Source organism: Peromyscus maniculatus, chromosome 19, assembly GCF_049852395.1.
Source record: "Peromyscus maniculatus bairdii isolate BWxNUB_F1_BW_parent chromosome 19, HU_Pman_BW_mat_3.1, whole genome shotgun sequence".
NCBI lineage: Eukaryota > Metazoa > Chordata > Mammalia > Rodentia > Cricetidae > Peromyscus > Peromyscus maniculatus.
In genome coordinates, this window is record NC_134870.1 from 30,864,993 (window position 1) to 30,891,586 (window position 26,594).

Consider the following 26,594-nt stretch of genomic DNA (forward strand, 5'->3'; position numbering starts at 1 on the left):
TACCTTATCACCATCAGCACCACCACCACGTCACCATTTCCATCACTACTGTCATCACCGGTGACAATAGCAGCAGCGGCAGCACCCCCACTCCCACCAGCCTCATCACCACCGTTACTGCAGTCATCACCATTACCACCGTTGTCTCAGAGTTTCAGTCGCTAGGATAAAGCACCACGACCAAAAGCAACTGGCAGAGGAAAGGGTTTGGTTACCTTACACTTCCGAGGATCACCCAAGGAAGTCAGGGAAGGAACTCAAGGCAGGCATCTGGAGGCAGGAACGGAAAGCGAAGCCATGGGAAAACCCTGCTTCCTGGCTTGCTCCTCAAGGCTTTCTCACCTTGCTTTCTTATAGCACCTAGGATCACCAGCTCAGGAGTGGCACCACCACCCACAGTGAACTAGGCCTTTCACATCAACCATCAATCGAGAAAATGTTCTCTAGGCCAATATGGTGGGGGCATTTATCAACTGAGGGTCTCTCTTCACCAATGGCTCTAGCTCAGGTCAATTTGATGTAAAATCTGCCAGCACAACTGTTATCGTCTTTACCAATTATCACTCCTCTCTCATTCTTACTGTTATTGAAGTATACTGAGTGCTAGTCATGTGGTAGTCACTTTGCTAAGTACCGAATGTAGCTTAACTCATTTAATTCAAGTTACTTGTAGTTGCCCTGGTCAAGTGTTTTGTGATCGCACTGAGATGAGACAGAGGTGTACTGTGTGAAGTAAAGGCTTTCCCCGCAGAGGCCTGGGTGCTGCCGCCTTAGCGCGGAGCTAATTATGGCTCTCCAGTGACCATGGACTCTGGAGGCTCCAGTCGCCTGTAGGTTACAAAATGCCAGTGACTCATGCCTCCAGCCTTTCTTACCCTTTGACTAGTGTGGCACTGCCTGGCCCTGGGGTGCTCTGTGGGGTTGCTGGCCACTAGGGTAGTGAGAGCAAATATGTGTGACGTGGGCATTGAGTGGAGTTGGACGCCAGCTCCAAGCTTATGGATCGCTGGAGAAGAGTTGCCTGCCTGGACCTTTCTCAGACTTGGAGGGGCAATATTTCTATGAGCCTTTTCTTCACTCATGCTTCTTTCCTTCATGGTTTGAGGATGAGGAGGCTTTTAAGCCACACTCAGATTTGTAGGGATGGATTCATGCCTGCTAAGCGTGTATATGATCATTCCCTGCTCTCTCGATGAGGCTTAGGAGCTAGCTGTTGACTGGAGAAATGCTGGAGCTTGGTAGGACTTCTTGGCTCAGAGTGGTCTGCCCTAGGATGTCAGCACTGCGGCTGTCTTTTCCGGGAACCTCCTCTCTGCCTCCTCAGGTGTTCTCCGGGGCTCAGTTTACACCTCTCCCCACCAAGGCCTTTCCTGAGTACTCTCTGTTCTTTTTTCTTTCTTCCCTTCTTTTTTTTAAATCTCTTGCAGTAGTCTGTAATTATACTGCTTATTCGTTTCCTGGTTAATTGTGTTTCTCTTTCCACTAGAATGCTCCCATCACGAGAGGAGCAACCACTGCCCCCAGTAGAGCCTAGGGTAGTGTGATTGCTAGTCATGAGTCTGTTAGCCGAATAGAAAGATGCCTTCTTTATCTGGCTGGAAACACCTTTCTCTTACAGGCTTTAGAGTTGCACAGAATATCTCCTTTGGGCCCCAGATGGGTCCAAATAAGACTGGCACACTGAGTTAGTGGGCCTAAGCGTTCGTGTTGGACTTGAGCGGCTTCCTAGCCCTGCCCACGGTGGTGTGGAGAGCAAGGAGACTGCCTGTGACCGTGTCTCAAGTGGGCAGAGCGTGGGCTTTAAAGGCAGACAGCATTGTCTTGATGTCGGCTCTGTCATTCTCTATGACATTTTGCAAATTGGCTTCCTTCTGAGTTTTCTTACCTATAAAATGGGAAATAAAAATAGAACCTCAGTGACTCAAGAACTTGGTGGGAGAGCACAGGTTGATATGTATATTATTAAATTATTTTTCATTTTTAGACAGTCATTTAAGCTAATAAAAACTTCTCACCCAAAGGAAAGAAGGCCCATGCCTCATCTCCCTGACTCATGTTTACATGGGTGACAGCAGGTTTGTACCACGATGGCACTGCTGTCCAGTCTGTCATAATCCAGGCTTTCCTGTGATGGGTAATACTTCCTGGGTGTCCCATGCTGTCATCATCACGAGCCCCATGTGTGGACAGCAGCGATGCTTGTGCTTTTGTGTTGAGGGTGGGTGGCCTGCCCTGGATGGGCACTATCTAAAGAGCAGGAGCATCATCATGTCGGGTAGAGGGTATGGTGAACTGTGAGCACACAAGGGTCCCGAGGGATCCGGCGATGTCACTCCTGTGACCCCCTTACTCTTTCTCCCCTTACCGCTGCCCCAGGAAGCCAAAAAGAAGTATGACAAAGAGACAGAGAAGTATTGTGGCATCTTAGAAAAGCATTTGAATCTGTCTTCTAAAAAGAAGGAATCCCAGCTGCAGGAGGTAAGAAACCACAGTGCTCTCACATAGTGTTAGTTTTTGCATGGTGCTGGGCAGATGTATGGATATGCTGCCTGCTGTTTGTGAACCCATGCCTGGACCGGAGGAGACCTGAGAAACAGGCTCCATCCTGAAGCCTCCTCCAGGGCCAGGCCCTCCTGCGCCCCGCTTCCCTGCTCTGTAAACTGCTAGTGGCAGAGGAGCAGTGCTGCCCACTGCCTCCTGCTTGGGTTGTGCCTGTCTCTGGGTGTACCTATCGCTTGGGTGTGCCTGTCACTGGGTGTGCCTGTCTCTGGGTGTGCCTGTCTCTGGGTGTGCCTGTCTCTGTGTGTACCTATCGCTGGGTGTACCTATCGCTGGGTGTGCCTGTCACTGGGTGTACCTATAGCTGGGTATGCCTGTCACTGGGTGTGCCTGTCTCTGGGTGTACCTATCACTGGGTGTACCTGTCACTGGGTGTGCCTGTCACTGGGTGTGCCTGTCTCTGGGTGTACTTATCGCTGGGTGTGCCTGTCTCTGGGTGTGCCTGTCTCTGGGTGTGCCTGTCACTGGGTGTGCCTGTCTCTGGGTGTACCTATCGCTGGGTGTGCCTGTCTCTGGGTGTACCTATCGCTGGGTGTACCTGTCTCTGGGTGTGCCTGTCTCTGGGTGTACCTATCACTGGGTGTGCCTCTTCATTTCGAACTGGCATCTGCTTGCTGCTTCTTCCCCCACTTGGCCTTAAAGCTGTGTTTTCGATCACTTGCTCTCCTGCCTCGTATTAGTAACTTCAGACTGACATCTGAAATACTTGGGTTATCTTTCCTTAATAATAACTTCTAATTGTTTCAACATAGCATTTAATACTTATCTTTTCCTCTTTTTAGTTTTAGTGGTATCTTAATGTCATACATGTATTTTGAATGTTGTTAATCTTTTTTAATAAAATATTCTTTGATTGAGCATGTTGGCAGAAACCTGTAATGCCAGCACTTGGTAGGCCAAGGAAGGAGGATTATGAGTTCAAGGCCAGCCTGGGCGACACAGAGAGATCCTGTCTCTAAAAAACAAGGGTTGTGGGTGTGGTCTTAATGGCAGAGTGTAAGGCCGTGCATGGTTTGATCCCCAGCACCACCCACCACAAAAAAGAAGAAATTCTCTGACCTGCTCCTGGTTTTCTTGGATTTGAATTTAAAAGAACATTATTGGAAGTCCTTTTAAAAAGTAGTTAATTTGGAAAGTCAGTGTGGCATCCATGGAGCTGCCACCAATTTCCCTGTTCTTGGAGCTTTTCAGTTGAGTCCGTACATCCACAAGGGAAGACATTAGAAGGGCAGCAGTGTGGGATGCTGCTGCCATCTAGTGGATGGTGATGATATTTTAAAAAGTAGTGTGTTCTTCAATGGCTATGAAGTTTGCACCCAAATTAATATTTGTTTCTTCAACCAATATTCACTGGACACTTCTATAGATGTCTGTTCAGGATATGGGTGTTTTGTGGGAGTGAAACGAAGGATCTTCTCTTGTGGAACTTAAAGTTCTGGAGAATATTTCTTTCAAGAAACACAAAATAATTGCTTGGTAGGTCAAGCTAGAGGGTATGCATGTGTGCGCATGCACGTGTGTGTGTGTTTGTGTGTGTGTGTGTGTGTGTGTGTGTGTGTGTGTGTGTGTGTGTGTGTGTGTATCCATAGACCAGTGTTTGGCTTACCATTTTTCTTTGGTATCTTGCTATTTGGTTTCTTTTAAAAATTCACCACCATATATTTTCTCCTTGCTTAGCTTATTCCTTAGGTGGTAACTTGGTTTTCTGTTAAATTTTGTCTTGTTTGCAGGCAGACAGCCAAGTGGACCTGGTCCGGCAGCATTTCTATGAAGTGTCCCTGGAGTATGTCTTCAAGGTGCAGGAAGTCCAAGAGAGAAAGATGTTTGAGTTTGTGGAGCCTGTGAGTAGCTGTTTACTTTTACCTGAACTACCCAGCACAGGATAGTGGTACTGCTGCCCCAGACACAGGAGAATGTGGAGCTGCCCCAGCCCAGCAGGGAGAGCCCTGCCACTTTGGTTCCCTGGTCTCTTGCTGGCATGGGAGCTGTTTTAGACAGCTCAGTGATGGAGATGGTACAGCCAGCATCAGCTCCTGCCTCTGGCCGCCTGCTGTTACACTATTTGATCTGCAGGGGGCAAGTGTGAGTGGGATTCCAGGGGGCACGGCTCCCGCGTTGCCTAGAAATGGTCACCGGCTAGTAGTTGTGCTTTGTTGCACTCTTCTGTTCATCCACACAGGAGTAATTCTAGGAAGCAGTGGAAGGTGCGCTGTAGTGTTCTCACTCTGTGCTTGGCTTCAGAGCCCTTTCTGCCCTAGTCAAGTTCTATGGGAGGCTCTTACATAAGGTAGGTTTGTCACAGGCAAAGCAGTACAGAGATTCTGCTGAGGGGACTGTGATGATGGAATCCAGACTTGGCCAGTGTCCCACTGGGCATGAAAGAGTGTCATATGGGAAAAAGTCTGACCTGATGGTTGTACCATCCTTGTTAGGATTCCATTCAGCTGTGGTGCTGCTCCGCCTACTGTGGCACCTGAGCATGGGCTCCACATTAGGAAGACTATGGAGACATGAAGGTTAGGGAAAGAGAGAGAGAAGGGAGAGGGGAGAGAAGAATGGATTTTGTCAAAATGTGTTCATGTATGAAGAGTTTGAAAAAATATTTTGTAACTAGAGTTTTCCTGCCTGGCCCACAGTCAGGACAAATCTCTCTCACCCGCCAGTCCCACAGCCGCTCAGACCCAACCAAGTAAACACAGAGACTTATATTGCTTACAAACTGTATGGCCGTGGCAGGCTTCTTGTTAACTGTTTTTATATCTTAAATTAACCCATTTCTATAAATCTATACCTTGCCATGTGACTTGTGGCTTACCGGCATCTTCACATGTGGCTTGTCATGGTGGCGGCTGGCAGTGTCTTTCACTCAGCCTTCCACTTCCCAGAATTATTCTCCTCCTTGTCCCGCCTATACTTCCTCCTGCCTGACTACTGGCCAATTAGTGTTTTATTTACTAACTAATCAGAGCAACATATTTGCCATACAGAACATCCCACAGCACTTCCCATAAGAAAGACCTTTCTAAATTTAAAAAACAGTGATTTTTTAAATTCTTAAGCAGAAAATTCTTGCTTTTGGTGGGTATTATCCCAACTGGCCCATCTGACTTTTGAGTTTGATCTTTCAGTGGGCATACTTAACAAACAAGGTCTCACATCCATTTGTTTAGGTGACTGACGAGCACAAGCCCTCAGACAGTAGATGGTTACTTCTCATGTTCTTGTCAGCCTTGGCTTGCCTCATTCTGCTGGGTTCTTCTTCTCTTCCCTCTTGCCCTTCCTCCTCCACTTCTTCATTCCCTCATTCCAGCTCTGCTGCTTACTAGATGAGACCTTGCACAAGGTTGCATCTAAGCGTTTCTTCATTGGAAAATAGGGATAAAACCAACCCATACCCTTGCAGATGTTTTGAGAATTGAATCACACGATGAAGGTAAAGAAGTAAAAGCATGGACTTACTTCATTTTGTACAATGTAGTTTCAACAGCACTGTGCAGAAGACTCCCCTGGGGGCTCCCTAACATACAGATTACAGACCCTCCCCTTAAATGTTAGGATTGGGATAGAACAGGACAATCGGAATTTCTACCGCTTGGAGAGCTGGGATGGCATCTGATTGATTACAGGCAGAAAGGAAGCTACAAGAATCCACTGAATGAGGTTTCTGGTTACACAGGTGTTGTTCGCTAAGCATGTAGGTTCCCTGGAAGGCTAACCTACATACATATCAACCATGTTAACTTGTTTCTTACAAAATAACTCTAAGTGCCAGTATATGTATGTGATTGGCCTCTAGAAAACTAAACACGGGAGGTGGAGATGTAGCTCAGTTGATAAAATGATTGCCTAGAATACACAAGGCCCTGGGTTTGATCCCTAGCACTGCAGAGGCCAGATGTGATGGCACACACCTGTAATTCTAGCACTTTGGAGGTAGAGGCTAGAGGATCAGAAGTTCACAGTCATACTCAGTTGTATAGTGAGGTCCAAGGAAGGAAGAAAGTTGGACTTCTGAGATCTAAACCATTTGTCCTCCCTCCCTCCCTCCCTCCCTCCCTCCCTCCCTCCCTCCCTCCCTCCCTCCCTCCCTCCCTCCCTCCCTCCCTCTTACCCATCTGGTATATGTGCCTGAAGCCTTTATCTTCTTGTTGAGACATCTCATGTTCTAGAGATGTGGGTTGTAGATGCTGACACCTTGACTTCACGAAGCTGAAACCATGTTCCATCTGTGCTCTGAGTGATGCCTACTCCCCGACCTCCCATGAGAATAGAAAGGGACGGAGCAGAGGGAGGTCAGGCTACTATTTTAGTATAGTGTTGGTTTTATATGACCTTCTGAAGTTGTTAGGGACAGAGTACAGGTCCTAGTAGCTGTAACCTGTAGGTTTGCTGATCCATCCTCAGTATACCAATTATGACAAAGGTAATTGTGAAGAGGAGATTTCTTCAGTGTGGCCATACTGGGAAAAGGAACACATAAGGAGTTCTAGTGAACCTGCCTCCCCACGGCCAGGGGCACACGTGACTCTTCCTAGAATATGCTCATTCCTGCCATTGTGGTCTCACTGGTACAAAGTTCTGTGATAGGTTGGGCTGGGCGTGTGGCTTATCCTGTTGGTAGCACCCTCCTCTGGAGCTGATCACTCCTGCCAGAAGTGGTGCAAAGTACAGGGGGAAATCCCTTCCCAGGCCTCAGTAGAGCTGCCTCTCTGCAAAGTGGAGTGGGTGAAAATGAGTACAGATGTGTTCTTGGAGGGCTGAAAAGCTAACTGCAGCAGCACAAAGGGAAACAGATGCACTTCTGACCAGTGGGTGGTGGTGGGGTCTGGAGGTCACCGTGGACCACTCAGCAAACAGCTGTGACCTCACAGAGCACAGCTTCTTCCCAGCCTTGCTCTTCCTTTGACTGTAGCCCCTTCTTCATGTCAAAACTCTGAATGCAGGCCATCTGGGGAGGACTTGGGAGGGGGCTGGGAGGTTCACGTGTCAGTTTTGTGAAGAAATACACAGGAACGTTGTTGGTGGGGCATAGGCAGTTGTTGAGGACACGAAGGCCTTCTGTGAGAAACTGTGGGGAGCAGGTGTTCTCACCACTTGGTGTGGCATAGACTAGACCATGAGTACACTCACCTGTTAGCCTTAGGGGATTGAAACGAGAGTCAAGGGACCTAGCATAACTGAAGCCAGGGAGGTGTGTGGTTGCTTCATAAAGGGGCTTTTAATATTTACTGCGGGGAAGTTGAAGGAAGCCCAGAAATGCCCCTTGGTGGAAATCTATTCTGGGTGACTTTCTATGATTTGACTTTGATGGCTAGAGTACAGGCCCAGAGCTCACCAGCTTCCTCAGTGCCTTCTGAGTCCATGTGACAACCTGGTGTTTTTAATGTTCAGCAGCTAAGGTGCAGCTTCAGCCTGGAGTTCTGAAGAGGTGATGTTCCTAGGCAATGGCGCCAAGGAGAACAGGTCTCAGATCCTGGCTGACACTCACCACCAAGTAGGGGGCAAGTTACTTAGCCTCCAGAGGTGCCTCCTTATTATTTAAGTGGGTCCTATTAACACATAAGTCCTAGGTGGTGTGAGCATTCAGTGATAAAGTACGTGGGAGGACACAGCATTCCGCCCACAGAGATGCTCAATGTGAGTTAGTTGTCCTCATTACTACCTGTTTGCTTCCCAGACAGCATTGAAAACTCAGATCCTGTCACTTTTTCTCTTCTTGGCCGGCCTATGTGACCTCTGCCTTTCTTCCCTCTCTACAGCTACTGGCCTTCCTGCAAGGACTCTTCACTTTCTATCACCATGGTTATGAGCTGGCCAAGGATTTTGGTGACTTTAAGACGCAGTTGACCATCAGCATACAAAATGTGAGTGGGGGCAGGGACCAGAGAGGGAAACAGGAGAGGGTGTGTTTTCTCTGAGTTCTCCTCGTACATTGGAATGAGGTGGGTTCCTGGCTGGGTTCAGAGGACAGCGGGGATCTGATATTTCTAGAATGTCTAGGCATCATTTCTGTTCCCGGAAGTGTTGCTGCTGGTTTTGTGTGTTTTTCACAGCAGTGTCAGAATTTCCTTTGGTGGTGGAAATCCCAGCCTAGCCCAGCCCAGCCTCGCTGCTATCTGTGCAAGCAGCTACCTGGCCACCCGAAGCCTTGCATGAGTGTCCAGGGGTGGGAACGCAAATGGTGTGCTCTTGCTAGGCTCTTCGCAAGACTGACAGGACCTCTAAGTCAGTACCATCTAAATGCAGCTGTGTCTGTAGCTTAAACCTGGGACCTTTGGCTGTGCAGAGTTGTTTAGGGGATTTGGGACCTAAGTCATAGGGAAAGTTCTCCTCTCACTTTGGGATTGGCTACAGGTCCCAAGGTACTCCTGTGTAGGAACTAGATCCGGGTATTTCTGCATCACTTGTCCTTGCTTGGGCTTCAGGAGTGTGGATCTTACATGGTGGTTCTTTGTTGACTTGGAGAACCAAGAAGTCAAGTCATGTCAGAAATGGTTTCACTAAGCATGGTTTTATGTATATATATATATATATATATATATATATTCTGAGGATGAAACACAAATCCTCATACATGCTAGGCAAGCTGGATCCCAGTCCCAGGGTTCTTCTGAAGGCAGGCTTTGAAATAGAGATTTACGGGCAGTAAGTAACTCAGTGCCTCTGAGAGGCTGAGCATGGAGGGTGGTGGGCCATTGGACCACAATGCAGATGCAGCTGGAGGCTTTAGGCTGTGCCGCGGGGGTTCTGAGTGAGCCCAGGGTTTCAAACTGCTCAGGGTGAGGGGAAGGCATAGAAAGCCAGTAACACCCCTTTTAGGAGAGTGCCACCTATGAGCCATCAGCAAGCTGCATTTCTTGCAACTGGAATGGTGAGGCCCATAATCTTAAAGGTGTGCAAGTAGTTATGCTATTCTGGAATGCTTATTTAAACACCCTCTCCTGATCCAAGAGTTGCCACTCACTCTTGAGGAGTTAGGCTGGGTGTTCACATGTTTCCTAGGTGATCTTGGTGGTTGCTAGAGTTTAAGTCATTTCTGGTAGGGGACTATAAGGCAAAGATGCACTTTTTTACAAGTGGATATTCGCACATTTCCTAGACCATTGAATGCTCATATTTGTTTTTAGATTTAAGGTGTCTGTTTAGGCTGATCTTCTGAGATTTCATTTTTTTTTTCCTGCATTTGATCATTTGCACAACATTCCTTTCATTCCAGACAAGAAACCGCTTTGAAGGAACCAGGTCTGAAGTGGAATCGCTGATGAAGAAGATGAAGGAAAATCCCCTTGAGCACAAGACCATCAGCCCCTATACCATGGAAGGGTACCTCTATGTGCAGGAGAAACGTAAGTGCGCCGACAGCAGGGTGGGACACACGCACAGCCTTGGGCAGGTATTGCTTCTGGAGGTGCGTGCACACTGTCTTTCCACCTCCAAGTGATATGTTCTGTTTCCTTTGCGCTGCATTTCCCCAGGGCTCCGTGGTAGGTAGTTCCTTTCTTCCTGGTGTTGCTTTCTTTTTGAAGCTGTGTCTTCCTGTGCTTGTGCAGCCCAGCCCAAACACATGGGCACTGGAAACACGTTACACGTCACACCTTCTGGAGTGCCTTAGTTTTGGGGGATTCTACTTTCAATTGAGAGTAATCATGGCTCAGGCCCTTTTTCTTTTCTTCTCCTCTCTTCTCATCCCAATACTTGGATTTTATGGAAAGTAAAAACAGAGATGAGAGTCAGGGAGAAGGCCTATCTCCTTGCAATACATTCAAGGGATAAATGCCAGGGGCTGCCGCTTGAACACGGTTTGTAGGGAGGACTCAGTTTATACCTTAGGCCTCGGGGAAGGGTATGCATCCAGGGTAGCACCACCAGGCGCCAGGAATAAGACACTGAAAGCTTTTTCCTGTCATGGTTGTTCTACTAGCAGGCACTTCCCTCCCCCTTAACAGGATCTTGCTAAGTAGTCCAGGCTGCCCTCGAACTTATGATCATCCTGACTTTTCCTTCTGAGTTCTAGAGTCCCACACCTTTGTGTCACCATGCACACCTTTTCCCTCCATGCTTTCTTAGCAGGTGCAATGGCTCCTAATTGCCTCTTCTGGTTTTGTGTTCTTCTCTGTGGTCCTCTTGGGCAGGGACTTCACTCCTAAAAGCTCCAAGTGGAGCAGGATAGAAACACTTTGTTTTAGTGATTATGTACCTAGTGCTAATGCTCACACATAATTGCTTCGGTTTAAAATTGTTCCCTTCTGACACTAGGGACTGAAGTGGGGTTGGAAGTATTGTTTATGGTAAGGGCTTTATATTCTGTATTCTTTGAGGACTGAGCTTGAGGGGATAAGTCATAGGAAGCGGAAGTCATTCATTTCTGTGCTTCATTTCCTGAGTCTGGAGTGATGCCCTCCTTGCTATGTGGGCAGACTCTCTCACCTCATCTCACTGCCCATGGTTGGTGGTAACTTAGAAAAACAAACTCTCAGGAAGGCAAGGATGGAGGTCACTGTGCCCCTGTAATACAAAGGCTGGTGTTCTTCGCCTGTGTGTGTAGAATCATTATTGCTCTCTCATGCTCATATTACATCACACAGTTCTAGTCAAACGTTTCACACGCTCTTGTCACTGATATGTTACTTTTTTGGTTTTCTAGCACACCACTTCAAGAATTTCATTAGGATGCAGTATAGTTTTGGAACTTACTGTTTTTTGATAATTTCAAGCTTACAGGAAAGTTGCAAGAATGGTATAAAGAAAACATGAACTTACCGAGATCCACAATTTTTCAATGCTTCACTCGTATCACCCCTCCTTTTTTTCTGTGTATGGCTGTGGATATGTGCACTACTCTCCTGAACACTCAGTTTTTCCTGAGCCATTCTGCTCTAATGCCAGTTGGCCCCCTGATGGTCTTCATTTCCACCATCCAATCAAGACATAGTGTTGTCCCTTCACTCTATGGCCACTGTTTTCTCTTTGTAACTAACTAGCGTTCTGTGGGAGTCACCTTACAATTATGTAAATAGCTTTCTCTTTGCCATGTTTCTCTCCACAGGGCTGTGACCTATTGATCCTTGCCTAGACTGATCTGTGCTGCGATGGAGATTTCCCACTTTTACCAGTGCTGCTGAATTTATTACTTCTTTTCACTCACCCTTCTTGTCTATCAATCTGCCCACTTGTCAGACCGTCTGTCCATCCCTATCTTTCTATTGTCAATAAACCCTTAAGATTCACCTTTCACTCACAGGCTATAATCTATTACTTTATATACCTTGACATCCACATTGTCAAGACAGAGCACTTCTGGAATCTCTGAGTTGTGTAGTCACTGGAACTTCTCCCAAGTTCTGAGAATGTTTGGTATTTTTAAAATTATCTTTAATGACTAATGTATTGCTGTGTGTGTGTGTGTGTGTGTGTGTGTGTGTGTGAGAGAGAGAGAGAGAGAGAGAGAGAGAGAGAGAGAGAGAGAGAGAGAGAAGAGAGAGAGAATGTGTGTGTGTGTGTGTGTGTGTGTGTGTGTGTGTGTGTGTGTGTGTGGTTATATATGTGTATCTGTACATACGATGACCAGAGACTGACTCAGGTGTTGTTCATTAGGTGACATTCACCTTGATTTTTTTTCCGGAATAGATTTCTCATTGGTCTGAAGGTCACCGAGTAGGCTGGGCAGACTAGCAAACAAGCCCCAAGGATCTGTCTCTACCTCCCCAACTGTGTACAAATAAACCTGGCTTTAAAAAAGTAATTAATTAGCTAATTATTTTTGTTTGGGTTTTGAGGACCCTTGCAGCGCTTTATTAACCAAGCTGTCTCTGTAGTCCCTATGTTTCTTTTCCAGGTTAGTAAATGATATCCCATACTTACATTTGGCAATCCTGCCAAACCATTAGTAATTACTAAATGGCTGCTGACTCTCTTTACATGGTGTTGTTGATTTTGAACATTTCTATTGTGTGATCTCTGTAAACATCTAACATTAATATTGATTGAAGTCCTTGCAGGCTGATAATGCCTTTTTCCTTTGATAGCACTTTGTTGTTGAAAAGAAAGTGATTGGCCAGGCACCGGGCACAGTCAGAGACTTTGGTGGGCCTTGGTGCTGTGATGTTGCCCTCTTTCCTGGGGGAGAATTTTGAGACAGACTCCTTAGATTGCATTTAGGCATTTAGTCACTTCCAGTCTGCATCTCTGGTGTCTCTGAGGTTTCCATGTCTGCTTTTCAGATCTTTTTGAGTTCCGCTGAAGTAAAAATTAGGGGTTTGGAAGTAGGTCAGAAGCCCTGAGGTTAGTCACTGGGCAGCTGTGTGGGAGGCACAATGTCATGGCCCAGATGGAAATGGCGACTGCCCTGTGTTCTTAGAAGAGCCCTCCTGTGTTCTTGCCTCAGTTACCTCAGTCAGGGGAGAAAATGGAAACTTTAAGTGGAGATTGATGGTGGGAACCGACGTTTCCCCTGTGTTTGAAGATGCACTGGATGTAGCATTAGTGGGAGGTAGAGATCCTGTATATCTGGGAGGGGAAAGCATTGATTTTGTTTTGCTTTCAGCCCGTGGGTCAGAATTTCTGTCTGTTTCAGTCTAGCTGTATAGGGAGAATATTATCCCTTAAAGAGCATCAGGGTGGAGGAGATCATTATGCCTGAGTACCTGAGCATTGTGACCCATCTCTGTGTTATGGCAGTTAATGATTTGCAGTGCACCATGGATGTGTGTAGATGGTTAATGGGCAACATTCCCTTTGCAGGTCACTTTGGAACTTCTTGGGTGAAGCACTACTGTACATACCAACGGGATTCCAAACAAATCACCATGGTTCCATTTGACCAAAAGTCAGGAGGAAAGGGGGTGAGTTCACTGTGACAATTTCTTGCTTGACTAACAGGTAATGATCACAATACATGTCTAAGAGTCCAATGTTTTACTGTAAGACTGTCTAATTCTGCAGTAATTGTAGGAGGCTCATTTCCCTGAAAATGGTTAGAATAATCATTGTTAGCATTCTTTTATTTATTTGTTTGTTTGTTTTTCGAGACAGGGTTTCTCTGTGAAACATTCCTGGCTATCCTAGAACTCACTCAGTAGACCAGGATGGCCTCAAACTCACAGAGATCTGCCTGCCTCTGCCTCTTGAGTGGATTGTTAGCATTATAAACTGTAACGAAGAGTCTTATTTTACATGTATACACTATTAAATGTGTCAAATACCAGTGGGCTACTAGAAAGTCGTGGTTAATTGACATTTTCCTATGAAACTGATTTGTGCCTCTCCTGCTTGATCCCTGGAGCTGCCAGTGGGCAGTTTAGATGAATTAAGTTATTAATTTCTGTTTAACAAGTTACCTCTAAACCTTGCAGCTTTTAAAGCCATACCAGCTATCTTAATATTCTGCATAGTCTTTGTGAATCAGGGATTTGGAGAACATTTGATGGGTAGGAGTTTGAGGCACAGTTCAGTCCAATAGTAGCTACAATAGAAGCAGTGTGGATCTGAGACAGCTCAAGGCGGCTGGCTGGACATAGTTCTCTTCCTCCGTTCCCCTGTCTCCTGGTCTTGGGCCCTATGGCATGGAAGATACGCTGTGGCTATCTTTTAGAAGAGACTACCAGGTTAGGGAAGGCTCCCTAGCACTGCTATTGGGATTCTCCTTGCCTTCTCCAGGGTTCTGCCTCTTGCCTGCCTCCGTCCGGAGAGTTGTCTCTGCCTGGTACCTTTGGCAGTCAGATGTCTCCCCTACAGAGATGATCTGTGTCTCCCTTGGGCTGCCTTCCTACCCTCTCTACCCTCAGCACTTGGCACTTCATCATATCCTAGGATGGTATTTTCTTTTTTTAAGTTGATTGCTTGGAAAATTTTGGCCACCTTGGATTTAAGATTTTACCTTAATTCAGAACTGAAAAAGAATTTCCAGTTACCAACTTTGAATACTGCCTCTCTAATTTTTTGCAACTATTTCCTTGCGAGTATATGTAACTGTTTTACTAAGAATATAGTTTTCCTCTTCTGTCAGTCCCTCTCTGTAAGACAGAGTCTCACTTCGTAGGCTGGCTTGGAAGTCACGGGTAGTCAGGCTGGCTCCCACCCCTGGTGGTTCTTTTACCTCTGCCTCCATTCCCAACCTGTATGTTTTTAAGCTTTTTGAATATCTGGAATAGATTTTGAGTAATTCCTCTGCTTCTATCGCTGGTTTAAATATTTTTTTCAGTTGTGTCTGATATCTTGGTAGGTTAGTACTTTGCTAGCCCTCCATAGGAGCTGGCCTTCTATGGACATTTTTGTGTACCATGTTGAGTTAAGGTGTGGAGGGCATTCAGGTGTACAATGGGGAGAGCATAGAAGCTAGCCACGCCTGGACCATGCCAGACAGTGCCGGACAGTGCCGTGCTTGGCTCTGCTCTCTGCTCTCCAGCTGCCAGCCTTTCTTCCTGGAGCTCTCTTACTTCAGAGACAATAAAGTCTTTTGTCAGCATCTCCTTCCCTTCCAGGTATCCAAGCAGTCAGAAAGCACTTATCATTTTTTTTTTCTTTTGGCAGAGGTGGTATTGACTTACAAATAATCTCAGGAAAACACACACACACACACACACACACACACACACACACACACACGCACGCACACACACACACACACACACACACACACACACGTTAACAGAGTTAGAAAAGAATATTACAAATTACACCTAAGTTACTAGGTGTCCCCTGGCTTTCACAGAAATAAGCCCACTTTGTTTGGAATGGGTCATAGTCCTTTTCTACCTATCGCCCCTCCCAGAAACCAGCTGACTGCATTATTTCCCTTGACAGGCTTTGCTTCAGGACTTCTTCCATATTTCCAAGTCTTTAATGAGCTTAGTTGTATTTCTCAGTTCCTTTCTTACTGCCCTCGTTAGTAAAGGGTGGAGATCCGTACAGTGGTTGGTGTTTGGGTTTCCAAGACTTCTGTGGGATCCCATAGAGTATGTCAGTGGGTTGTTGAGCTCCTGCATGTTGGGCAGAGCCTGAGAAGGGCCTCCTTAGGAACATACTACTCTAACAAGTAGATCATAACTGGTTATATTTATGCTCCACTTTGCAGTGGTCCGAACTCTTTGATTACCCTGTGTTGTGTCATTTGATCTGGTTTTCCTTCTTTTCACCAAGGGAGAAATTGGGGATCAGAGCGATCAATTTACTTCTAAGTTTATATACCTGAGTTCCAGAGTGAGTATACTAAACTCTCCATCTGGAGTTAGAACCTCTTGCTTCTGAAGTCAACTCTTTCCATGATGCCACCGTTCCCCAAGTTTTCTAATGAAGGAAACAGGAGTTACAACTGTGTAGGGGTCTGGAGGCGGTGTCCACACAGTTTGGACAGAGAAGTCATGTGATGTGTTGGTACTGTTGTTTGTACCTAATGTAGTGAGTATGGTGTCCTTCCACACCCGACATGACTCTTCTGCAGTCTTCATTGCCCGTTAGGTTCTGACTATACCTACTTCTCCTCTGTTCCTCCTGGACTCCCTGGGCCCTGACTACAGGGTCCCTTCATCTGCTGACAAAAGCCACTTGAAGAAGGAAGGGTTTGTTTTAGCTTGTAGTTCTAGGAGATCCAGCCCGCCATGGCAGGGAATGTATGGGACAGAAGCAGGAGGTGCCAGGTCTACTGTACCCATAGTGAAGAAGCAGGTAGCCACAAATGCTGGTGCTCAGCTTTCTTCTTTTATTTTCTACAGAGGCCCCAGCCCATGGAATGGTACCATCTATATGTAGGGTGGGTCACCCCATCTTAGTGAATCAAGTAAACCCTCAAGGGCATGCTCAGAGGGTTGTCCTCTAGGTGATTCTGCCAAGTGGGCAATCTTAACCATCATAGCAGAGCTACAATTTTTTCAGGTGATGAAATCTCCTGCTTTTTAACACTGTAAGGAGTTCAGCAGAGAGTCTTTACAGTTTTTTCCTTGCATCCTCAGAACAAAATCTCGTGGTCCTCCTTTTAAATTTTTTAATTTTAAAGACAAGGTCTTACTCTGTAACCCTCACTGATCTGGAACTTGACAAGAAGAATAGGTTGGCCTGGAACTCACAAGGTCAGCCTGCCTCAGCCTCCTGAGTGCTGACATCAAAGGTGTGCGCCACTATGCCCAGCTCTTCCTCCTTTGTGCTAATGTCTGATGGTCCCTTATAGATGCCACTCACAGTTTTTTCATGGTACTTCATCTACACTTTCATTGTAGAAGCTGGCCCATAGCTATTAAATCTGAACTGTAGTTGGACATCAACAAGGTCAGATTTCTTGTTCGGGTGAGTACGCTTATCAAAGGACTGAGTTAGACTCATTTAGTTGAAAGATGTTAATTGGCTTTATTTTCAGTTGTAGAATCAGGCATCGCTATTACGTACAACAGAACAAATGTCGTGGTAAGGCAAGCAGTAGAAATTGGTTTTAAATCAGAGGAAGGTTGAAGAATTCAGAACCAGCACAAAATAATTGGTCATTTCAAAGTGATTTTTCCTGGTCTGGGAGTATAGGTCAGTAAAGAACTCTTGCCTAGCATGTGGCAGGCTGTAGGTTTCATCTCCAACATTGCAAACAATGATAACATGAACTTACTATTATTATTTTATAAAGAGGGGACAGGAGAGCAAACAGTGGGGAAAAAAGTAGTTTGTTAATTTCAGGCTAACCCCCCCCCCCCCCCCCCCCCGTGTGTGTGTGTGTGTGTGTGTGTGTGTGTGTGTGTGTGTGTCTGTCTGTCTGTCTGTCTGTCTGTCTGTCTAATAATTGAGGCAGAGAAAACTTCAGTTTTCCTTGCCAGGTGAAGTAAATCTGTTTGAGAAACTGGATTCTCTCCCATTTCTTTTTCCTCCTCCTCTTCCTCCTTCCCTCTCCTCCTCCTCCTTCTTCATGATTTATTTAACTTTATTTTATATGCATTGGTGTGAAGGTGTCAGATCCCCTGGAACTGGAGTTACAGACAGTTGTGAGCTGCCATGTGGGTGATGGAAATTGAATCCAGGTCCTCTGGAAGAGCAGCTAGTGCTCTTAACCATTGAGCCATCTCTCCAGCCCCTTCTTTTGGTTTCTTGGGATATCAGATTTAAAAAAAGCTTGGTTTTGTAATGGAGAATATTTGCATGAGTGACTCCATGTTGAATAGTCTGTTGTTTTTTTCCAGACCCAATATAGGTCCCTAATCTTAAACTGGGCCCCCCTGTGAAGCTAGTTATCAAATCTAGGATCACCCATATTCTAGGCAAACATGTTATTATAGAGCCGGATCCCCAGCCCTTTTGTTCTGAGATAGGTTGTCTACTAACCTTGAACTCATATAGCCCAGGCTGCTCTCAAGTCTATGACACTCCTATTTCGGCCTCCCAGGTAGCTGGGATTACTAGGCAACTTCTTTCAGTTTTTATTTAACATACTTACACATCGTACAGGGTGAATAAAAATCAATTCTCAATCTGCAAAACTAATCTTTGCTCTTCAGTAAGTGGGCAAAGATGTAGGGTGTGGGAACATAGATGGCCTCTTCCTGGGGCTATGTTGTGTGCTTTTCTGACTTTAGTGGGTGGTTACATCCACCTTTTCAAGTCATATTGCTGTGGGATGGCCTGTATGTCAAATCTGTTGCTCTGATTGGTTAATAAAACACTGATGGCCAGTGACCAGGCAGGAAGTAGGTTGCCAGGCAGGAAGTAGGTGGGACAAGGAGAGAGGAGAATTCTGGGAAACGGAAGGCTGAGGCAGAGAGACACTGCCAGCCGCAGCCATGACCAGCAGCATGTGAAGACACCGGTAAGCCACCAGCCACGTGGCAAGGTATAGATTTATGGAAATGGATTAATTTAAGCTATAAGAACAGTTAGCAAGAAGCCTGCCACGGCCATATAGTTTGTGTGCAATATAAGTCTCTGTGTTTACTTGGTTGGGTCTGAGCGGCTGTGGGACTGGCGGGTGACAAAGATTTGTCCTGACTGTGGGCAAGGCAGGAAAACTCTAGCTACATCACATTCCATCTTATCTCAACAGAACAGGCAAGTTTGTTCATTTTCCCCTTTTAGAAAAAAGGAGAAGAAACAGAAACAGTAATGGATTCCTCAGTGACAGAAAGAAGCTGAGGATAGTTCCTTCTGAGTTTCTAGGCAGTCAGTACTGTGACATGACTGTCCCATTCCACTCACACACCCAGCAGTAAAAAGAAACAACTCTTGATATGTGCTATATGGATGAACCACAGAATACTCGAGCCTAGTGGAAGAACCAGATACTTACTCTGTGTCTGCATTTGCATAAGGTTATAGAAGATGCAAACCAGCCCATAACAGCAGAGAGAAGACCTAGTGGTTGCTTGGAGATGAACTAGGAGGCAGGTGGATCACCAAGGGTCGTGAGAATATTTGGCAGGAATTTTTCTCAGATTCAGTTTTAGCTTCATGGATGTCTACAGATGTGACAGTTACAAATTGTACACATTAAACACATGCAATTTATCCTTTGCTATATATCAATAAAACTGTTATATGTTGAACACTGCTTCTATCCAGGACCTGGGTGGGTTCAGAAGATATAAGAATAGTAAGCAAAGACCCCCAGTCTGTGTCCTTAGGGTGCTCACAGTCTTGTAAACTTCCCATAAGATGTGATGGGAAGATATTATTTTATTCCTCATCTTCCTTAGCAGACAGTTTTTGCTATGGTTGGTACGATGGGGATGGAGAGGTATATGGTGCCTTGTGAGCATAACGTAGGAGGGGTCTTTGACCGTTTCAGAAAGGTGTTCTTGAAGAAGTGATGACTAACCCAAGATCACAGATGCTCAGTTAGGAGGAGGCTGTTGATTTCAAGTCTTGTCACCTCTGCAAATTAAACCTGATTAAAACAGTAGTAGCCGACGCTCCTGTGGAGAGGCAGCCGTGCTCTACCTGTGCTAACTAAGTAGTAGGGCATGCAGATCTTAGCTGGAGGAGATTCTTGCTTGAGAAGCTCTGTGGTTGGTCTTCCTCTCAGTAGGCTGTGAACACACAGATTTGAGAGGCTGAAGTGAGATCCTGTTTGTGTGCCATGTTTGTCCTAGAGGGGAGCAGAGCCGCCTTCTGGCCTGACCGTGACGGCCTGTGTCTTCTCACTAGGGAGAAGACGAGTCCATCACCCTCAAATCCTGCACGAGGCGGAAGACAGACTCCATCGAGAAGAGATTCTGCTTTGATGTGGAAGCCGTAGACAGGTGAGAGGAACAAATTGTGGCTATATTGGATTTCTTTCCTCTCCCTTCAGGCACAGCCTCTCTACCCCTGTGCCCCATCCCATTCTTCTGTGTCCAGTGTGCACCGGATGCTAGGTCATTGCGGAAGGTCAGTTCAGCCTCCCATTGTTTAGTTCAGGACTGAATCACTAGGTTTGTTTGCTTTTACTTTAATGCTAGTGCTTCCATGCTCAGGAATGTGTGCTATGTCTCTAGGAGGTAGGGTAGATATTTAAAGAAAGCAGTCTGTTCAACCTGATTGTAGCTGCTGCTGCTTGGTGGGTTTTTTCTTAAAAAATTACTGCAATGATTAAATAAGAATTGGGGTGAAAGATCTTTCACTCAAATAATTTTTAAGGCTTGTAATTATTTTATGTGCACACTCAGAAAAGACAAGTCACTTGTTTAATCAGCCCATAAATGGATTGATGGATGGATAGAAAGATAGATAGATAGATAGATAGATAGATAGATAGATAGATGGCTAGAAACAAAGAAAGAAAAATAGATGAGTAGATGGATAGAAAGAAAGATAGATAGATGATAGATAGATAGATGATAGATAGATAGATAGATAGATGATAGATAGCTTATGCTGTTTTCCTCTAGATCTATACTGTTTCTCATTCAGGCACACCATCCCATGGTACTTGGCTTATTTAACAGGATTCCAGTTCTTTAAGGCACTTTCCTTGGCAGTGGGTTCTTTCAGAGAAATCCTCATGCAGAGCTTACCTGAGCTGCCTGTTCCAAGTCAGCAGTGCTAGCACCAGGGCCCTTAAACCTCATTACAATACCCAGGCAATGCCAGGCAATCTCTTTCTTATTTTTTTAAAAAACCACAGCATTTCACTAGGGTCCATGATGCTTTCTGGAGCTAAAGTGTTCTCCATGTCTTCAGAAGACTTCTTGGGAAGTTGTAGAGAGTTACTTTGGGGACAGTTAAAGCTCTCTCTGGTGCCTCTATCTCATTTCAGCTCTTGATAACACTTATTTGAACCTTCCCACCTTTATCATGTTCATAAAAACCTTTGCAAGCCAGGCATGGGAATGCCCACCTATAATACTATCTCTTCAGAAGATGATGCAGGAGGATCATCTAAGCACAGGGATTCAAGACTCTATCCCCAACACAGAAAAGGGAGGGAGGGGGCTTTGTGGGCTAAAAGTGTAAGCCAAGAGTAAATGTTCCATGCCTAGCATACTGAGTAGACCTGGGAGGTCCATTTCTCCTCAGAACCTATCTGATTCCTCAGTGACTTGAGGCAGATGGGTTGGCAGGAATCCAAAGTGAGACTGCTGAGTCTCCACTGAGCAGCAGGGTGGATTGGGAGGAGTCCGAAGCCTTTCCTTTCAGTGTTCCTGAGAGCTCATGGATTAGGCTACATTTCAGCATTGCTTTTTTTGCCCTTCCTGTTGGACTTCAGTGGCTTGTAGATTGCTCACATACATACAGAGTGAGATTTGGGTGTCTGTGAAGGGGGTAAAGAAACTGTCCACATGACCACCTCCGTTATTAAGGAAGATTTTTATTATAGATGAGAGAGAGAGAGAGAGAGAGAGAGAGAGAGAGAGAGAGAGAGAGAGAGAGAGAGAGAGAGAGAGAGAATGGCCAGAGGCATCTGGAAGAGTCCAGAACAGAGAGAAAAGAAGTAGACTAAACATGGTCAGCAGACTGGACATGGGCAGGGCTAGGGAAGTGGAGAAAATACTATAGTGAGGTAACAAGACAGAATAGGGTATAGAGAGAGCAAGAAAATAACAAGAGATAGAGATAGATAGATAGATAGATAGATAGATAGATAGATAGATAGATAGATAGATAACAAGATAGAATAGGTATAGAGAGAGCAAGAAAATAACAAGAGATAGAGATAGATAGATAGATAGATTAATAGATTGATAGATAGATAGATAGATAGATAGATAGATAGATAGACAGACAGACAGAAAGAGAAAGAGTAAGACCCCTGAGAATAGTGGGTTATAAGGAGAGTGAATAAGCCTGGTATAGGTAGGGACTTGAAAATGTATAACTGGTACTTGTGATACTAAGGGAGCCTGAGGGCTGGCATGAGCTTTGATATGCAACCACAGGTAGCCATATGTCCCTTCTGCAAGAGGTGAGGGGAAATGATGCCTTTTGGCAGATGGGAACCGGTTTCACAAGTTCCCGAGGAGGAATGCTGTCTTTTATCTAAGCACCAGAAATCCCCCTATGGTCCAGGCTGAGCTCCGTTCTGGATGTTTGGACAGCCTGAGACCTGGCATTGTAAGGAGTAAAAGGTAGTTAGTTCCGTGTGCCGAGTGGCAGCTGCCTAGTGAGCTCTGCTGTGAGTCTTTCTCTTGAGGACTCCCACCCTGTCCTTTTCACCAGTGCCCATTGGCAGGGAGGGGCTGTTGCTCGAGTCTGGTTCTCTTGACTATGCCTCTCTCAGATTCCTCTGCCTCACTTGCTGTGCCACAGAGCAGAGGTCAAAGGGCAAGTTGGCACCTAGGAAATGGGTACAAAAAGAGGAAACAACAGAGGAGCTAAAATGTTCCCAGTGTGTGTTGTGGGTAGATTAGATCAACTACTACAAAAAAAGTTGTGTAGTCGTTGTTAATGTGGTAATCTATCAGGATCAAGTGTGACTTGATATTGTGGAGACTATGAAAACATGATGTGAAATATACCAACTTTGTAATATGTGGTGTTAGGTCTGTGTAGGGAAGGTCGGGTTAAAATGAGGTTGCTAGGGTGGGCCTTGTATTAATGGTTAAACTGTCAGTTGGACACATTCAAGAATCATCTGTGAGGAAGCTTCAGTGAGGGATGGTCTAGATTGGGTTGGCCTCTGAACATGTCTGTGGGGGACTGTCTTGGTGATGTTAATCGATGTGGGAAGACCCAGCCTAAAAGTAGATTTGGGTCCTTGACTGTATAATAAAACAAAATGTGAGCTGAGCATAAGCATGCATGTGTTCAGTACTCTTTGCTTCTTCACTCTGGATACAATGTGATGAATTTGTCTGTAGCTGCTGTAGCTGTCTGTGACTTCGCCACAAAGATGGAATGTAATCTGGAGTTATGAGCTCAAATAAATTGTCTCCCCTAAGTTGCATTTGTTCAGGGCTTTTTTATCACAGTAACAGGAAAAGAAATGAAGATAGGGCCTGGTTCACCATAGGTGGCATCCTAGTCGGTGGGGTGCTACAGATCGAGAAGCTGACATACATGCATGCAGGGAAAGGCCCCATGAACGTGAAGACAGAGAGCAAGATGATGGTCTTCAAGTCAGGAAACACCCACTCTGCTAGCAATCTGCCGGAGAGAGGAGGCATGGAGTGGGTTCAGTGGACTTGAGAAGAAATCAACTTTGCCAACACCCTGCCTTCCTATTTTGTGGTATTTTGTTAAGTGGTGCCATGGAACTGGCGTAGTATTGAACAGGGAGGGCTTGTCAGCAAGGTAGAAGCCCATCCCACCAAGGCCTTTTAAATGGTAGCCCAATATCCCCCCCTGAACCCCACTTCACAAAATAGACCATTTACATCAATCACCTTACTTTTTCTACTTCCTCCTTTTTCTCTTTCTCGGTGTTAGGGTTGCTGCTGTGAAGAGACACTATGACCACAGCAAGTCTTATAAAGGAAAATATTTAACTGGGTCTAGCTTACAGTTCAGAGGTTTAGTCCATTACTGTCATGGTGGCATGCAGGCAGACATGGTGCTGGAGAAGGAGCTGAAACTCCTACATACTGACCTGCAGGCAAGAGGAAGTGGTCTTAGTGTCACACTGAGCAAAGCTTGAGCGAAGGAGCCCTCAAAGCCCACCCCCACAGTGACACACTTCCTCCAACAAGGCCACACCTACTCCAACAAAGGAACATCTAATAACACCACCCCCTATGAGCTTATGAGGGCCAGTTACATTCAAACCACCATATCCTCCTTCCCTCTCCTTTTCCCATTTCCCCTCGTCCTTCTCTCCCCTTCCCCTCCTTCTTCATTAATAGCTTTAGTTTTTAGTAGATTTAAAACAAAAAACTACCAGACAGTAGTGGCAAACACCTTTAATCCCAGCACTTGGGGGGCAGAGGCAGAGTTTGAGGCTAGCCTGGTCTACAGAGCTAGTTCTAGGACAGCCAGGGATACACAGAGAATTAAAAAACCAGAAACAAAAAACCCCAAAAAACTACCTTTTTTTTGTTTGTTTTTTGTTTTTGTATCATCATGCTACACTTTAACTTTTGAAAGCTTATATTTTACATTGGTTAATTGACTGGATTTAACATTTTTTCTCCCTTGAAGTGGCACAGCTGTTTTTGTGAGTGTTCAGTGTAAACTTCTTGGGTTAAAAATGGACATTATGGAAAAGGAGCCTTTCATGGTAGTCATATGTGGATCATTAATACTAACCAGTGTCTGTGTTCAGTCACTTGAATAATTAACTCCACCATGCACTATCTTATGGAAATTAGTGGGCAAATGTAGGGAAAATATTTGTTTAAGCTGAGGAATCATGGTGGTAGTCACTTGCCAGCCACCCTGGATTGGTTTGTTTTAAAGAAATTTCTCACAGATGTAAGTGACACATAGATTATTTTCTCCCAAATGTTTTCCATGAGAGGCCACTAGACCATATGGAAAATAATAGAAATAGAAACTAAAGGCTTCTTCTGATTCACTGAATCGGTGGGGTGTGTGTGTATGTGTGTGCATGTGTGCGCATGCGTGTGTGACTATGTTTATACTCAGGGAGAGGAAACAATTAGAATGTTTTATTTTATTTTTCTCAAAGACTAGCAGACTCCAACAGAAACTGTCTGTTATTGCCCGTCTCCAGCAGTGCCAAATGCAGAGGTGGAGCAAGCATAGCTCACCGGAGATGGTGGGGGACTTGGGAGCACAGGTGAGCAGAGATGTGTGCAGCCTCCAAGGCACTGTCTCTTGTGTCAGCCTCCTGACTGACATGAGATCGTAGGCCTGCGCCACAGGCCCAGTTTGGACTCTGCTGACAGATGTCCCATGGAGGAAGCTTTAGGAATCGATTGGTTTTCCTTCCATAAAGGCCTCTTCTGATTTCCTTTAGTTCTCATGGAAGTGCTGCACTAACAGTAGTGAGTTACCTTTCTCCAGAGTCTTTCTCAGCTCTCACACACCATCTGGCAATTCCTGTCTCCTTCCCCACAGTTATCCCGTATTAGCCTGGTAACACCTTTTCTTTGTATTGGTTGGCTAGTTGTTCAGTTTGGAATGTTCTGGGTACTTCTCTTTAACTCCGTTTATCTCAAATGATTTACTTTTAGAGGCAGAAAACCATATTTTTTTTGTAGCCTTTAATATAATACTATGTGTATATGATTTCTCAATTTTGTCTTGTATGATGAATATGGTTTTGAAATTATATTGTTTTGTTTTTTTACTTTGAGACCTTGGTGATGAGCATAGAGAACGTTAGTTAGCTGTTAAGTTAAAACTCCAGCAAGCACACACATAATTTGCTGGTGTGTAGCGGTGTGGCCCTGGAGGAGTTGAAGCTAGAATAGCAGAGACTAGATATTTATGGAAGAGCTGAAAAACAATTTGGTACCCTCCAGTCAGTCAGCAACCACCTTTCCAAGCTGTGTCTTCATAGAAGGTTGCAAATTCTAGGTTAAATAAAAGAGGGAGCCGCATGTTTGGATGTGGGACCTGACCCCCACTAGCCATGCAGCTGGTAGTAGTAAGATGGGGATGGCCATGACTGCCGGGGTGGTTTTGAAGATGGGATAGAGCAGTATGTCTCTCTGATAGAGTCCTGTGTCTGAAACTGTTGTTTTTCTATGCTCCAAAAACAAGGGCTTAGTTTTTCTTCTGTTAAACCTTACTAAAAGCTCTCCCCGCCCGCCTTGCTGTAAGCCTGCGTCTTTTCTCACAGCATTGTTGATTTATCTGTAACAGGAGAGTGAATATAGGCACAGGACGGGTCCTTGTGAAGAAGGCCCACTAGGGGGAGATTCTGTCGGCTGTACACAGGACTGTACTTCATAACTTGATTCCCACAAAAGAGGAAGTTTTATGTCCACATTCAGTTTATGATCTCCTCAAGAAACTATACTAATTTTATGTGAAGATAGTTTATGGTCTAGCTTGGTATGATTATGTGAATGGGCTGTTTTGTATGTCTTTGTGAAATTGTGTGACTCTTGAGATTGTGTGTTTTCCGAAGAGGATCTTACGTAACAGACTGTTTGAACATTCAGCCTCTAGATGGCAGTTTTGTATACGCATTGGTTGTTCTCAGGTCTGGTTGAACAGTATTTGTCGTTTATACATTGATAATTCAGTCAGCTGGCTATGTGGTTTCTGTAGAAGCTACATTTGTCTGAGTATTACTACTCCAGGCAAAGAGTATTCTCAGTGACTCATTCTTCCTCTAGAAGTTCCTTCCTTTCCCCGTTTCATGGATCCGCGCATACCTACTTTCTGGCAACAGCTAGCCTGCCCTGTTCGTCAGTCCCCTTGAAACATTGTGGTTTAGCTGCTGAGCTGAGGTGCCAGGCTCTTGAGTTCAGGAAGATGTCTGTGAGGGCAGCAGACTTGTCCTTCTGTCCAGCCTGTGCTGAGAACCAGGCTTCTCCTCCCAGTCGCATTCTTTATCTCGCGGAGCAGATGAACTGTTCTTCCTGGTCGCTGCCGGCTTCCCGCCCCTCCCCTCCTCACTGCTTGTTTGAAACACCATTTGATTTTGCCTTCCTGCCCCTTGGGTTGGAGTGCTGGTCTCAATGCCATTGACCTTTCAGGCAGGAAATGGCTTTTCCTTCCTCAGAGGGTGTTATGCTGCTCTG

The 26,594-nt window shown here is 45.3% G+C and overlaps 1 protein-coding gene across 4 annotated transcripts in view; it reads left to right on the forward strand.

Moving 5' to 3' along the window:
- Nucleotides 1-26,594, forward strand: part of Arhgap26 (Rho GTPase activating protein 26) — a 391,848-nt gene that overhangs the window by 114,483 nt on the left and 250,771 nt on the right. For all 4 annotated transcript variants that reach the window (XM_042264260.2, XM_042264261.2, XM_042264262.2 and 1 more), the window contains exons 5-10: nt 2,377-2,478; nt 4,290-4,400; nt 8,319-8,423; nt 9,776-9,905; nt 13,300-13,400; nt 19,669-19,763. In XM_042264260.2, coding sequence (XP_042120194.2) covers nt 2,377-2,478; nt 4,290-4,400; nt 8,319-8,423; nt 9,776-9,905; nt 13,300-13,400; nt 19,669-19,763 — 644 coding nt within the window. The remainder of the gene's footprint in view (nt 1-2,376; nt 2,479-4,289; nt 4,401-8,318; nt 8,424-9,775; nt 9,906-13,299; nt 13,401-19,668; nt 19,764-26,594) is intronic.